This window comes from Notolepis coatsorum, assembly GCF_963971535.1.
Source record: "Notolepis coatsorum genome assembly, chromosome: 20".
In the NCBI taxonomy this organism is placed as follows: Eukaryota; Metazoa; Chordata; class Actinopteri; order Aulopiformes; family Paralepididae; genus Notolepis; species Notolepis coatsorum.
Genome location: NC_140184.1, coordinates 9243554 through 9258171, shown reverse-complemented (window position 1 = coordinate 9258171; position 14618 = coordinate 9243554). Strand labels below are relative to the sequence as shown.

Genomic DNA, 14618 nt, shown 5'->3' with positions numbered 1-14618 from the left:
CGAGCAGTCTGAGAAGGTGAGAGGATGGAGATGGAGAACAGCCCAGGTGTCGCGCGCCACACAGCAGAGACCTCAGAGGGCCACATGGAGACCTCGGAGGGTGGCCTGAAGGAGCTGGTTCACAGGTGGTTCACGGAGACGCAGGCGTCGCTCGTCCTCCACAACGGCAACTTCCCAGAATGGTTCCAAGGCTTCACTGCCAGAAAGTAAGCTCCTCGATTATAATAACAGTATGTGGTGATGAAGGGAATATGAATATGATGTTAATGGTATAGCTTAACGATTCATAACGCCTTGACGTACATTGAGTGGTTTGTTGTGGGTGTCTTGTGTGGGCCTCAGTGCATTTATGTAGTTATAGAACTGTGTATATGATTTGCCTTGAGCGGTACTGTAGGTTTACTGTAGGTACGGTAGATTACAATGGTTTTGCTACAACTGTGTAATGTGCATGCGTGTGTGTATGTGTAGGTGTGCCGCACACAAGACACCCTTGTGTATGTGTGTGTGAGGGAGAGAGAGAGAGAGAAAGAGAGAACCATGACAGTGTTATTTTAATTTGCATGGAACAGAATGATTGATGATTATCTACCTCTCTGCTGCAGGGATGCTGAGGATCTATTACGAGATAAGACCTTGGGCTGTTTTCTCATTCGGCTCAGTGATAAAGCCATTGGCTACATCCTATCCTACAAGTAAGACTGTATACATATATTAACAAATACTTTAAAGGCCCAGTCAGTGACTCTAATGTAAACACATGGGTGGCCCCCACCACCAAAAATGAGAAACAGGAATGGAGTCATGATTTTGTTCTCTATAGTTGATTGACCGAGCTCTTGGCACAACTAGATAACAGTTAAATATGAGTTTATAATTGGTTGCATTGTAACCATAATAGTTTTGTTTATGCTGGTAATGTTTGTACATGCTGGAGCAGATTTACGGGTAAAGAATGTTCCAAAAAGCTTCTTTTATATCTACAGATCAAACTGCAAGAATGTATGTGAACCATTAGTGCACTTTTCTTGAAGTTTCAAAAAAGGTTTTTAGAAATAGCTTCATCCATTGCCAGGAAGTGTATAGCAATAACGTGGAAGTCTAATTCCCATCTCCTCATAGCTAAATGTTTTTTGGAAATTAATAGTTGCATTCCACTCAAAAATATCACATATATTGTACTTAATACAACACCTTTCTAAGGATTTGGCAAGCCTATTTGACCTATATACTTGGTAGACACCTCGCCAACTCCTGTATCAGAATTTATATTAAAATTGTATCAGAATTGATATAAAAATAATTGTATGTTGTTTATTTAATTTTTATTTATTTTTCAATTACCGGTAGTGTATATTTAGTATTTTTGTTAAATCTAGAATTTTCTAAAATAAAAAGAGAATGTATGTGAATATAGCACACATATATGGCCATAAACCTGACACAAAATGAATGTTAATGTACTTTTATTCTAAAATGCTACCCTTTAATAGTATTGTGATTGTGGAGTGGGAAGAGAAAGGAGGTTAATGAAGGAGAAACCGTTATGTTGATGATCAGATATCAAGTCTCCCATGTTTTTATTTTATTATAGTTTAAAAGTATAGGCGGACTATTCCTCGGTTACATTGGTAGCAGCGGTGGGATTGTTTCCTGCATTAGTGTCTAGCGTGAGTAGAGAGTGTATGCGGCTAGACCGCTACTGCTGGAGATAATTTGTCGGACAGCTAGCTAGTTGGCTAATGCTAACAGTAACATAGCAGTTAGTTTCAAAGTATAGTTAGACAGCATTCGCCGTTGGACAGTAAGAAGTGGAAACATTTCTTGATTGAGTTTGGTGATCAACATAAAGAACAGAAAAAGAAGAAAATAATAATACAAATAATACATTGAGAAAACAGCTGTAGTTCAGTGTTCAAACTTGAGAAAAAAAGTGTTCAAACTTTATCACCGCTGTCCCTCATATTTCCACCCACTCTTACTCCAAAGGGGACAAGACAGATGCCGTCATTTTGTTATCAACCAGAACCCGGCTGGACTCTACGTGGTTTCAGGCGACTCCCAGACTCACCGCAGCCTCCCAGACCTGATAGAACACTACAAAGTCAGCCCCATCCAACCCTTCGGAGAGTACCTCACCTCCTGCTGTTATCAGGTGACGACAGGGTCTGGATCAATCATTCACGCGTATGCATTGCAGAGGGACTTTGTTATTATGTCCATTATTAAAATTCTCAAAATGCTAATAGCTTGTTGGCCATAGGTGCAATATGTCGCCAATGCAACAAGGTGTGTCTGAGTGAATACATTTATATCTGTGCATGTGTATGTTTTTTGTTTGTTTGTTTAGTTTAGTTTAGTTTATTTGACAATTATATTAAAATACAGTACATGTTACAACAAGTCATGCATCCACCCTAAAATGATCAAGGATAGCACAAAGAAGTCGCAGACTTATTTCCATTGTGGTCCTTGGTCTCAGCAGCACATAGTATTTACATAAATATTATTATCATCAGCCTACAGTGTATTGCTAAAAAAAATTATATTATTAATTAATAAAATATGTACAAAATGTATGTTATATCTCACACACTAAAGCAGGAAGCCTCCCTCCTCTGTCAGATCGCACACACTAAAGCAGGAAGCCTCCCTTCTCTGTCAGATCTCACACACTAAAGCAGGAAGCCTCCCTCCTCTGTCAGATCTCACACACTAAAGCAGGAAGCCTCCCTCCTCTGTCAGATCTCACACACTAAAGCAGGAAGCCTCCCTCTACTGTCAGATCTCACACACTAAAGCAGGAAGCCTCCCTCCTCTGTCAGATCTCATACACTAAAGCAGGAAGCCTCCCTCCTCTGTCAGATCTCACACACTAAAGCAGGAAGCCTCTCTCCTCTGTCAGATCTCACACACTAAAGCAGGCAGCCTCCCTCTACTGTCAGATCTCACACACTAAAGCAGGAAGCCTCCCTCCTCTGTCAGATCTCACACACTAAAGCAGGAAGCCTCCCTCCTCTGTCAGATCTCACACACTAAAGCAGGAAGCCTCCCTCCTCTGTCAGATCTCACACACTAAAGCAGGGAGCCTCCCTCCTCTGTCAGATCTCACACACTAAAGCAGGAAGCCTCTCTCCTCTGTCAGATCTCACACACTAAAGCAGGAAGCCTCCCTCCTCTGTCAGATCTCACACACTAAAGCAGGAAGCCCTCTACTGTCAGATCTCACACACTAAAGCAGGAAGCCTCTCTCCACTGTCAGATCTCACACACTAAAGCAGGAAGCCCTCTACTGTCAGATCTCATACACTATAAAGCAGGAAGCCTCCCTCTACTGTCCGATCTCACACACTAAAGCAGGAAGCCCTCTACTGTCAGATCTCATACACTAAAGCAGGAAGCCTCCCTCTACTGTCAGATCTCACACACTAAAGCAGGAAGCCCTCTACTGTCAGATCTCACACACTAAAGCAGGAAGCCTCCCTCTACTGTCAGATCTCACACACTAAAGCAGGAAGCCTCCCTCCTCTGTCAGATCTCACACACTAAAGCAGGAAGCCCTCTACTGTCAGATCTCACACACTAAAGCAGGAAGCCTCCCTCCACTGTCAGATCTCACACACTAAAGCAGGAAGCCTCCCTCCTCTGTCAGATCTCACACACTAAAGCAGGAAGCCTCCCTCCACTGTCAGATCTCACACACTAAAGCAGGAAGCCTCCCTCCTCTGTCAGATCTCACACACTAAAGCAGGGAGCCTCCCTCCTCTGTCAGATCTCATACACTAAAGCAGGAAGCCTCCCTCCGCTGTTAGATCTCACACACTAAAGCAGGAAGCCTCCCTCCTCTGTCAGATCTCATACACTAAAGCAGGAAGCCTCCCTCCTCTGTCAGATCTCACACACTAAAGCAGGAAGCCTCTCTCCTCTGTCAGATCTCACACACTAAAGCAGGAAGCCTCCCTCCTCTGTCAGATCTCACACACTAAAGCAGGAAGCCTCCCTCCTCTGTCAGATCTCACACACTAAAGCAGGCAGCCTCCCTCTACTGTCAGATCTCACACACTAAAGCAGGAAGCCTCCCTCCTCTGGCAGATCTCACACACTAAAGCAGGAAGCCTCCCTCCTCTGTCAGATCTCACACACTAAAGCAGGAAGCCTCCCTCCTCTGTCAGATCTCACACACTAAAGCAGGAAGCCTCCCTCTACTGTCAGATCTCACACACTAAAGTAGGAAGCCTCCCTCTACTGTCAGATCTCACACACTAAAGCAGGAAGCCTCCCTCCTCTGTCAGATCTCACATACTAAAGCAGGAAGCCTCCCTCTACTGTCAGATCTCATACACTAAAGCAGGGAGCCTCCCTCTACTGTCAGATCTCACACACTAAAGCAGGAAGCCTCCCTCCTCTGTCAGATCTCACATACTAAAGCAGGAAGCCTCCCTCTACTGTCAGATCTCATACACTAAAGCAGGAAGCCTCCCTCCTCTGTCAGATCTCACACACTAAAGCAGGAAGCCTCCCTCCTCTGTCAGATCTCACACACTAAAGTAGGAAGCCTCCCTCCACTGTCAGATCTCACACACTAAAGCAGGGAGCCTCCCTCTACTGTCAGATCTCACACACTAAAGTAGGAAGCCTCCCTCTACTGTCAGATCTCACACACTAAAGCAGGAAGCCTCCCTCTACTGTCAGATCTCACACACTAAAGCAGGAAGCCTCCCTCCATTGTCTCCTGAGTCACTCTGGGACATTTTCTAGGAGCCGTTTCCTAACGTTCACCTTGAAACTACACAGGTTCAAGCCCTGTTTCATGGTCGAAGGCATGATAAATGAGCACTGTCCCATCTTTGTTCTACACCTTGGAGGATGCAGGTTTGCTAAGCTAGAGCTGGTTCTGTAGCTGTGTGATTCCCTAACACTAGGAAAATAGTTGCTACTGAAGGCTGTGTGTGTGTTGCTACTGGGATAATGTTGTTGATGTTGCTTTTTTACTAATGCTGCTTTTGATAACGATGTATGTGTGATGATGATGCTTAATGTGTTCAGTACGGAGCCCTATGGACGTTTATATTATCTTATTATCTCATATATCAAAGCAAAGGGACAAACATTTTCCATCTACAGATCCAAATCTTCAAGAATATGTGAATAATAATAATAATAATAATAATAATAATAATAATAATAATAATAATAATAATAATAATAATAATAATAATAATAATTATGGTCTGAGATCATTCTGAACTGGGGCTTTAAATACAACACAGCATGTCAGCTCTGCAGGCTTTCCTCAGTGGCTGTGCCTGAATATCAAGGTCTTAGCATAGAAGCGGAAGCCAATTTCTCCAGAATATGATGAAATTAGATTTACAGTCGATTGTGTTAGCGCTATCTAAATGTTGGGCGACAGTGGGGGAGAGTGGTCGTCTGGTAATCGGAAGGTTCCCGGTTCGATTCCCGCTCTTCCCGGGCACCATGTCGAAGTGTCCTTGAGCAAGACCCCTAATTGCTCCCAATAAGCAAGTTGGCACCTTGCATGGTCGCCTCCGCCGTCGGTGTGTGAATGTGTGAGTGAATGGGTGAATGTGAGGAACAAAATTGTAAAGCGCTTTGGATAAAAGCTGCTATATAAATGCACCATTTACCGTTTAAAGGTTCACTTGGATAGTTGGGATTTTGACTGTTCGAATAATGTTTACAAACCGATTCCCGCCAAACAAAACAAACACCTTCATTAACCCGTTCACTACCACACTACCAAATGGTTAACCCTTTCACTGCGACAATACATAAGGTTAACCCTTTCACTGCCACACGACAGAGGGTTAACCCTTTCACGACCACACTACAGCAGGTTAACCCTTTCACTGCCACACACTACAGGCGCTATATGTACTGTAGTGTGGTGGTGAAAGGGTTAACCTTCTGTAGTGTGGTCGTGAAAGGGTTGAGTCTGAAAGAGCAGTGAGAGAGGGTGACAGTCATGTTGTTTTGCTGTTTCTATTTCAGAGCAGCACCAGTGAGCTCTACGACGTGGTGAAGTTTGTCCCCAGAGAGGAGCCGGCGGTGAGCGTGCGCGCTCTGAGGAACCTGTGGGACCATAAGGGCGACTGCGGCGGAGGTCAACAACAGCACAACCTTTGGAATAACCCGAGGGCGGAGCAGCAGAACGACCATCCCAACGAGAGGCCGCCCACGCTGCCGCCCAAATCTAACAACAGGAAGCTGACAGGAACTGCTTCTGTGGGCCTGATGTCACAGGTACTGTGTGAGAAAGTCACTGCCCACCTGTTTGAGAAGCGTGAGAAGAAGACAACACGCATGATGCTAACTTCACCTGCACATCAAACATTCCATTGTTCGCAATGAAATCCTGAGACTTCTGAGAATATTGTGATGCACTACAAAGGGTTAACCTTTCCCTACCACACTACAGAAGGTTAACGTTAGGTTATGACTATAACCAAGTTCTGTTAGTTAGGGGCGATGCTTGGCATCGCTACTGCACTATCTCGCGTACGTGCACGCGTACTGAATAAACCACAAATGTACCTCTAATACCAGTATTAGTCTGACCACACCCCTCATCAGCTTACCTTCATAAGCAGGTGTGTGGTCACCTGCTCTCCTCCTTCCCAAGCTTTCACCACAAGGTGAGGACAAGGGCTGCAGCGGCCGTCCGATGCCAAGCATCGCCCCTAACTAACAGAACTTGGTTATAGTCATAACCTAACGTTCTGTATCGTTAGTGGCTTAGCTTGGCATCGCTACTGCACAAGGGAGGCCAAGCGGAGCCACTTGGCTGACAAATACACCCCGCTGACAGCCCCCCAAAACCATCAGAATAGGGAGGGCCGAGCCCCCCCGACCCCCCCTAATGGAGGGTAGCCCCCCTATTAGGGACGTCGCGGGAGGGCGACGGACCCGACCGTGCGAAGAGGCACTCAAGCAACTCAACGCACAGGGTGAGCAGACCGTGGCTTGACCCCACGACTACACACACGCACAACCCGCATGCCACCCGGGAACGAACGGAGGAACAACCTCGTTACTGCCCCCAGAATCACGGGGTCAAGGGCAAACCCAACCCCGTGGCAAGGCCGTAGCAGCGGAGCACGAAGGAAGACCCAGACCCACCAAAAGGACTGGACTCCCTAGAATGGGGGCCCGGAGAAGTCCATGATGCCAGCATCAAGACCCCACCAGGTGGGCACGTAGTGCCCCGCCCCCCACATCGCCAGCGTATTCGGACAAAGGCCCCTCAGTTACTGCACCTGGTATTCCCAGGCGGAACCAACCAGGCCAGAACCTGCCCAGCTTCCGAGATCGGACGAGATCGGGCGTGTTCAGGTCGGTATGGCCGTAAGCCGAGCGGGCCCCGTCCCCCCAATAGTACACCGCCTGGCACACTGACCCTGCAGAATAGGCAGTCAGCATGGCCGTAAGCACACAAAAAAGGTTAACCAACGGAAGCAGGCAGCGCACCGGGGAAAAACCAGGCAACAGGCTGTTAACCCTAGCCTGGAGACTGCGGACGAGACAGGCGCCAGAGGGGACAGCTGAACACAGCCGCCCCGGCGGAAGGAGCGTAAGCTGGCGGTGTTGCATGACCAAGCCTCCATTTAACAACCCCCACCCAGAGGGGTCGAGGCAGAGAAGGCTGACACGATTGGCAGACGTCATGAACGTGCAGGGGCACCCTCAACCGGTGAACCCGGGAGTTGACACTGCTCCAACACACCAGGGAATCAACCACCTCGGTGTTACCCAATGCGGTGGTTGTTCCTATAACCCCTCAAGAAAAAACTCCAAAACACACCTGCGGGTATACACCGGCTATACCGCAGTACAAGTGTTTCAGTTTCCAAAAAGGGTTAACCCAGGCCTACGGGTCGCAAACATCACTTCGGACCGGGCCTGGCGGTACGGGAAGCACAGGGTCACCAGAGGAGGTCAAAAAACCACCCCCACAGGCCCCTCTTCGCCATGCGTGAGAGAGGAGCGAAAAATAATGGAGAACCAGCCCCTAAGCACACCGTACCCGGTATTCCCCGGCGGTCTCCCAACCAAGTACTAACCAGGACCAACCTGTGTAGCGGCCGAGATCCGACGAGATCGAGCGCGTACAGAATGGCATGGCTGTAAGCCATGACGACAGTGCTGAGTAAAAACATACCCAACCAGGGTCTCCATAGCGCTTAACCCTGTGACACCCAGACCGACCTGGCATTTTTCCCCCTGAAAAAAGCCCAAGTCCCTCAGGGTACCAGAACAGCAGATCTGCATCCCCGGCGGACAACGGGTTCAACTGATCTGGACCAGCGTGACCAGAACCAGTCCCGTGCCCTAACCACGCCGACATGCCTACTCCAGGAGAAGGGCAGATATGCGTGTTGATCTTAACATGAAAAGAAGGCGCCACCCAGACGTTCGGACGAACCGCGCCTGGTGGCCCACCCCAAGGGCGTGAGACCCCACTACATATGTTCAGATCCATCCCATCATCATCCCCCAGACATGAACGAGAATCCGTCGACAACCCACCCAGGTCATGGGATGTGGTCGCCGGAAGAGGAAAAACCCCCATCTCAGTTGCTTTATAAAAACGCTGTTTCAACCACAAGCAACCAAGGCGTGCCAGTCAATCGCCTGTTTACAGCGAGCTAGCACTATACGTGCGTCGGGACACACCCCCATCAATGAACAGGCTATTTAGACCTGTCATTGAATCCCCAAGGCGCCCAGGGGAACGACAAGAGGGGTGTGACACTCCCTAACTCCAACACTTCTGGAATAGAAAGAAGGAAGCATCAACAGTATGTATCCCAGTCTACACAGCCGGGGTAAAAAATGTTCACATTTTTACATCCCACCACCCTCCCATAGGAAAGAGACGGGGATCCCCAGAGAGACTTCCCACGCGAGCTGTACAGATTGAAAAGAATATATTGCACCTTGAGCCATGTAAAAAACTGGTTTTAGGGCCTCCGGGGAAGAGGCACCGAACCCATACACACTCAATAAACGAATTGAATCGAATATACATACAATAGAAAAGGACCCTTCTAGAGGGTCCACTCACTTTGACAATCTGAGGAGGAAGGCTCTGTACTCTGATGGAGGCTTCCTCACATGGAAGAAGGAGTCCGAACTCACAGAAGGCCTGAGTAGGCGCTTGGTGAGGAGGAGCCCTGACCACCCCCCCTGAAAACAGATCCATCACATGGACCTGAACAGCACACGGAAGTCCTACCAACAGAGACGCGCACGGTGACGTACTCTATGGCGGGGGAATTCCTGCGGTGCACACGCCCAATATACCAGGCCGTGGGACCAGGAACTCCCTCCCCCCCCCCCCCCCCCCCCCCCCGTAACGTGCCGAACCGCCACGTGACGGGAACCTTGAAGGACAGGGGGTGTACCCCAGACCGACAGAACAATGGGGAGAGGAAAGGTTACCAGTTCACCCCTTTACGACCCCACACCCATGATACGACGTAACGACAAAAAGAGAATATGACACAGTCATAGTCAGCTCTATGAAGCGTTTCACAGCTCCACACAGCGCATGAGCTAACCTGCTATCTGATTTTTACTAAGGAAAAACACAGAATAGAGAAGGCTCTAAGAACCCCGGTCCAACATACACATGTGCTTCTGTGGCCAGTACAACCCAGTTGTAGGTCACATGACACACACAACCCATCATCACCTACAAAAAATGGCAAAAACACTCAACAGAGGAACGCCGTTTTTTTCACAATGAGAGAATACATCATTCTTGATTAGTATCGACCACAGGCCTTGCTAAGCACACATGACAGCAACCAAACCAATTTCCCTTTAGGAAATAAGTTTCTCCAGCAGATTTAGCACAACCTCAGCAATCAAGCTAAGAGTCACATCGTATCCCTACCACACAAAAGACACAATTAATGCACAACATGTCTGATAGGAGGCGATAAAGTCCCCAGGGAACCGGGGGGGAAAAACACAATCCTCCTATTTTACCCTCAATACGGCCAGTTAAAACAGGAAAACCTGTTAATGTGTGAACTCACTGTTCATTGTCATTACAGTCTGAGAAAGAACATTCTTTTACTCACTTGTCACCAAGCATAGCTTCATAGGTCAGTTGCCTTAGTAGTGAGTACACGGTACACATAAACACCATGATGTTTCTCACACAACAACCAGATCAATACATCACGATCTGCACGGAGAAGCTAACTGCCAGTGACAAAAACAGCTCACACACAACCCGCAACGTATCCCAAATGCATTGCAACAACACACGTTTTGGGAAAAAACACCGTTATTCACAATACATTTAGCAAAGTAAAACCAGAAGACGTGTTATGAGGTCTGGCCAACCCTGTACCTACCCGGAACGCAGACCAGCGAAGTGCAGTCACAAGACACCGTAGAACACAGCCGTCCCGTGTTGTTCGACCCGGGCAGCGTCGCCGCTCCACCAGTCGCTACAGTCCTCTTTGTTGACGCAATCCCCGTCTAGGCTCAGGCAGGGTCGACGAACATCCCCTGTCAAGGATGACGTCGTGGTCAAGAGTGTAAAACATGTTAAAATCAAAGCACGTTCAACAGAATAGCATCAAGCTAACGGCTGCTCCAACCGTTCGGGTGCTATTGCTTCCGCTCGCGAGACGCCGATCTAACGACGCACGCGATCAGAAGCGAGCTCCCGGCGGCGCGCGAGAAGCCAAGCTACCCCGCGCCAGGCCACTGACCGGCTAACCGTAAGCCATGAACATGTAAACAATGACATAACACTCACCCAGACAGGCCGCCGTTCTGAACCCCTCCTCACTTTTTAAGAGAAAAGAGAAAACAAGACGTCAACACCGCTTCACAACGGTGACATTACCACGTCCGGCGGAATCAGCACAGTACCAACTGGCCTGTATAGCTGACTTTGAACATGAATCTGCCGCTATCGCACATTACATGCACATATCCCCTCGTGAAGGAATACTCTCATTTGGATATGAAAGATGGGGTCTTAACACGGTGACAGAGAGAATCCACTCGTCCAGAACACACAGGGATCACCAGTGTCAATGGTCGCGGCCCACTAGTTAAAACTATAATGGTCGCCAGACCAAGGCCTTCTGTCGCCTAGGCGGCTAAACAAAGGACCCTAGCCTGGGGCCGGTTTCCATAAACTTTGTCAAGTAGCCCCCATAGCACTAACAGACAAGTGGAGCCCGCCAGCAAACACTACTCACCCAACCTGGAACGCACCGCTCCTCACAACAGCGGCATGTCCGACAGTTCAGCTGTGGCCTGACAGGTTTCACCCCAACAAACACAGCAAGGAACTGCAGTTGAGAAGCATGCAGCGGCGTGCTCCCAATACGAAAACCGGTGGAGGGTTTTTAGAATGATCATCATCTTCTAGACACTCCAGTACGAAGACAATATCGCCGTATTTTCTCGAAAATAGTGAGAGAGAAAATAAAGATATGATGTCAACGTATCCTTGTTTCCCAAGCTGTTCCTAATCCAATTTCTTCCATCATGGTGTCAAGTGTGGGGATCTACCGAGGCACCTCTTCCTTGTGGTGAAAGCGAGAAGGAGGAGAGCAGGTGACCACACACCTGCTTATGAAGGTAAGCTGATGAGGGGTGTGGTCAGACTAATACTGGTATTAGAGGTACATTTGTGGTTTATTCAGTACGCGTGCACGTACGCGAGATAGTGCAGTAGCGATGCCAAGCTAAGCCACTAACGATACAGAACCTTTCACTACCACACTACAGAAGGTTAACCTTTCACTACCACACTACAGAAGGTTAACCTTTCACTACCACACTACAGAAGGTTAACCTTTCACTACCACACTACAGAAGGTTAACCTTTCACTACCACACTACAGAAGGTTAACCTTTCACTACCACACTACAGAAGGTTAACCTTTCACTACCACACTACAGAAGGTTAACCTTTCACTACCACAATATAGAAGGTTAACCTTTCACTACCACACTACAGAAGGTTAACCCTTTCAATACCACACTACAAAGGGTTAACCATTTCACTACCACACTACAGAAGGTTAACCGTTAACTACTACAATATAGAAGGTTAACCTTTCACTACCACACTACAGAAGGTTAACCTTTCACTACCACACTACAGAAGGTTAACCTTTCACTACCACACTACAGAAGGTTAACATTTCACTACCACACTACAGAAGGTTAACCGTTAACTACTACAATATAGAAGGTTAACCTTTCACTACCACACTACAGAAGGTTAACCTTTCACTACCACACTACAGAAGGTTAACCTTTCACTACCACACTACAGAAGGTTAACCTTTCACTACCACACTACAGAAGGTTAACCTTTCACTACCACACTACAGAAGGTTAACCTTTCACTACCACACTACAGAAGGTTAACCTTTCACTACCACACTACAGAAGGTTAACATTTCACTACCACACCACAGAACATTAACCGTCTGTAGTGTGGCAGTGAAAGGGTTAACCTTCTGTAGTGTGGTAGTGAAAGGGTTAAACACACGCATTCCATACTACATACTGGTTGGGTGTGTGAGATGGGGCCTTTTTGGTGAAATTATATATTTTCTTTTTAAGGTACTCTTAATTTGGGGATCCGAGGCTGGCTTTCTTAGCTCGTGCTTGATTATCAAATTAAAGATATACTGCTTTCTCTTTTCTTTTGGTCTCTCCTCTCAACGGCACTGAAGAGAGGCGCGCCCCTCGGCTACTCCCCGAGTGAATCTCTGCACGAGAAGACCTCACACCACCACAGCAGCCAGACCCATTCTGACCAAAACAAAGTAGAAAGACTGGCAAGCACAGGGAACCTAATCAGAGTACAGGCGGACGAGCGGAGATGCTCAAACGGAGAACCCCTGTCGCTCTTCAGCAACACTGACCACCACCACCACGTGGGTCTGAAGAGCAGCGGCCCGCCGGCCACCATGTACTCTGAGCTGAAGAGGGCGGAGAGCAGAAGCCAGTCTCTGCCCAGACTGGATAACGACACGGAGGACCCGTACTCCAACCACCTCGGCCCCCCGCTCCCTTTGCTCACGGCAGCCCCCCCCCCGGCCTCGCGTTCGCCCGTACCCCCCAAGAGGGTCACCTGCCACACCTACTCGCTCCAGGAGCCCGGGGAGGGCGTGAGGCACTGGGCCGAGGCGGGCCGCCACCACCACCCCCAGGGGGGCGACGGGCCGGCGGAGTTGAACCCTAACCCGCTTTACCAGAGTTCCGATGGCGGGTTCGAGGCCCGTCCGTCACAGGGGGAGGACAACACGTATGCTGAGGTGCCGCCAGGACCCACGCCGCCCAGTCGCCATCTTGTGGATAACACCTACGAGCAGATCCTGGGGGAGACCATGGCCATCCAGGGCAACACCTACGAGACGTTGGAGGATCTGAAATCCAAGCAATCGAAATCCACTTGGGGGAAAAGTGTAAGTTAAAGGAGTCTCTCTAGTTTCAAGTTTCAAGTTTTACATTCTAACATTCGAGATTACAGTGAAATGCTTGGTTCTGTATGAGCCTCCTAAGATTGTGCTTCATACAGTAAACAAGTAGAATAAAGACCCACCACTATACAAAATATACAATATACAAAACTAGCTCTTAGCTAGTTTTACAATCTATATGGAGTGATTGTTGGACCGGATGATTTTAAGTTGTCGATAGCGGTGAATGTGCTTATTGGCGTGTTGTTATAAAAATGTCATTGATTCTGTTCTGTTTTTTTTTTTCTGTTTCCAGAATAAGTGGTGGAAAGTCTTCCCAGAATACAAGAAGAAATGAAAGCAGCGTGAGAAAGTATTGGAAGACCAGGAGGAGGCGATTCCATGTACTCGACAATAACATTCAAGCTTCAAAATATAGGCCTAACCATTATGAAAAGCAATAGTGATAACACAATACAAGAAGATTACACCTAAATAACATCCAGAAAACTGATCATATACCTTATCTTTGTTTACAAAATAAACTGTAATGAATTCTATGGGGTGAGCGTTATGAAATGTTCCATAGAGTTATTGTATTTGTGTATTGATGGATCGAATGTTGTATTAAAATCTGCAGCCTACAAAAATAACTCTAGTTGACAGACCATCACAGATGACTAACAGTACACAATAAAAGCAGGCCTGCTGAGCTGCTTTGCAGATATGGTTATTGGCAGTCGTCAGACCCAGAGCAGGGGTCTCCCAGTAGTGAGGGTGAGCAGTTTCAAGCGGGCATCTCTCTCTCTCTCTTTCCTCTTTATCTCTGTTGCTAGCCTATCAATTATAATTATCAGTGCAGTTGCTGTAGCATGTAGAGCCCTTTAGGCGCGAGTCCGAAGGGCAGCAGGGGGGGGTGCAGGGGAGCCCCAGCCCCCCATGCCAGGGGGTGGGGGCATGCCCGGCCCCAGGGGAGGAGGAGGGGGCATGCCAGGAAGGGGGCGGAGGCGGGGGAGGTATGCCCATCCCCGGTAAGGGCGGAGGGGTGGGGGTCAGGCCATGCCGGGTAAGGGGGGAGGAGGCGGAGAGGGTCCCGGCATGCCGGGTAAGGGTGGAGGAGGCGGAGGGGGCGGGTGCATGCCCGTC

General features: G+C 48.2%; 1 protein-coding gene across 1 annotated transcript; it reads left to right on the top strand.

Annotated features, from left to right (window-relative positions):
* Positions 1 to 33: 33 nt before the first annotated feature.
* On the top strand, positions 34 to 14329 carry sh2d7 (SH2 domain containing 7). The gene is made up of 6 exons (XM_084337523.1): positions 34 to 206; positions 606 to 695; positions 1990 to 2155; positions 6013 to 6264; positions 12744 to 13478; positions 13789 to 14329. Exons 1-6 carry the CDS (start codon positions 85 to 87, stop codon positions 13828 to 13830), a joined length of 1407 nt encoding a protein of 468 aa, XP_084193649.1. The 5' UTR covers positions 34 to 84; the 3' UTR covers positions 13831 to 14329.
* Positions 14330 to 14618: the final 289 nt, after the last annotated feature.

Excerpts from the sequence above, each read along its gene's own strand:
- sh2d7 (XM_084337523.1), top strand. The coding sequence starts at position 85 with ATGGAGACCTCGGAGGGTGGCCTGAAGGAGCTGGTTCACAGGTGGTTC. Across the intron at positions 2,156-6,012 it reads TCACCTCCTGCTGTTATCAG|AGCAGCACCAGTGAGCTCTA; the intron begins GTGACGACAGGG and ends TTTCTATTTCAG. Across the intron at positions 13,479-13,788 it reads AATCCACTTGGGGGAAAAGT|AATAAGTGGTGGAAAGTCTT; the intron begins GTAAGTTAAAGG and ends TTCTGTTTCCAG.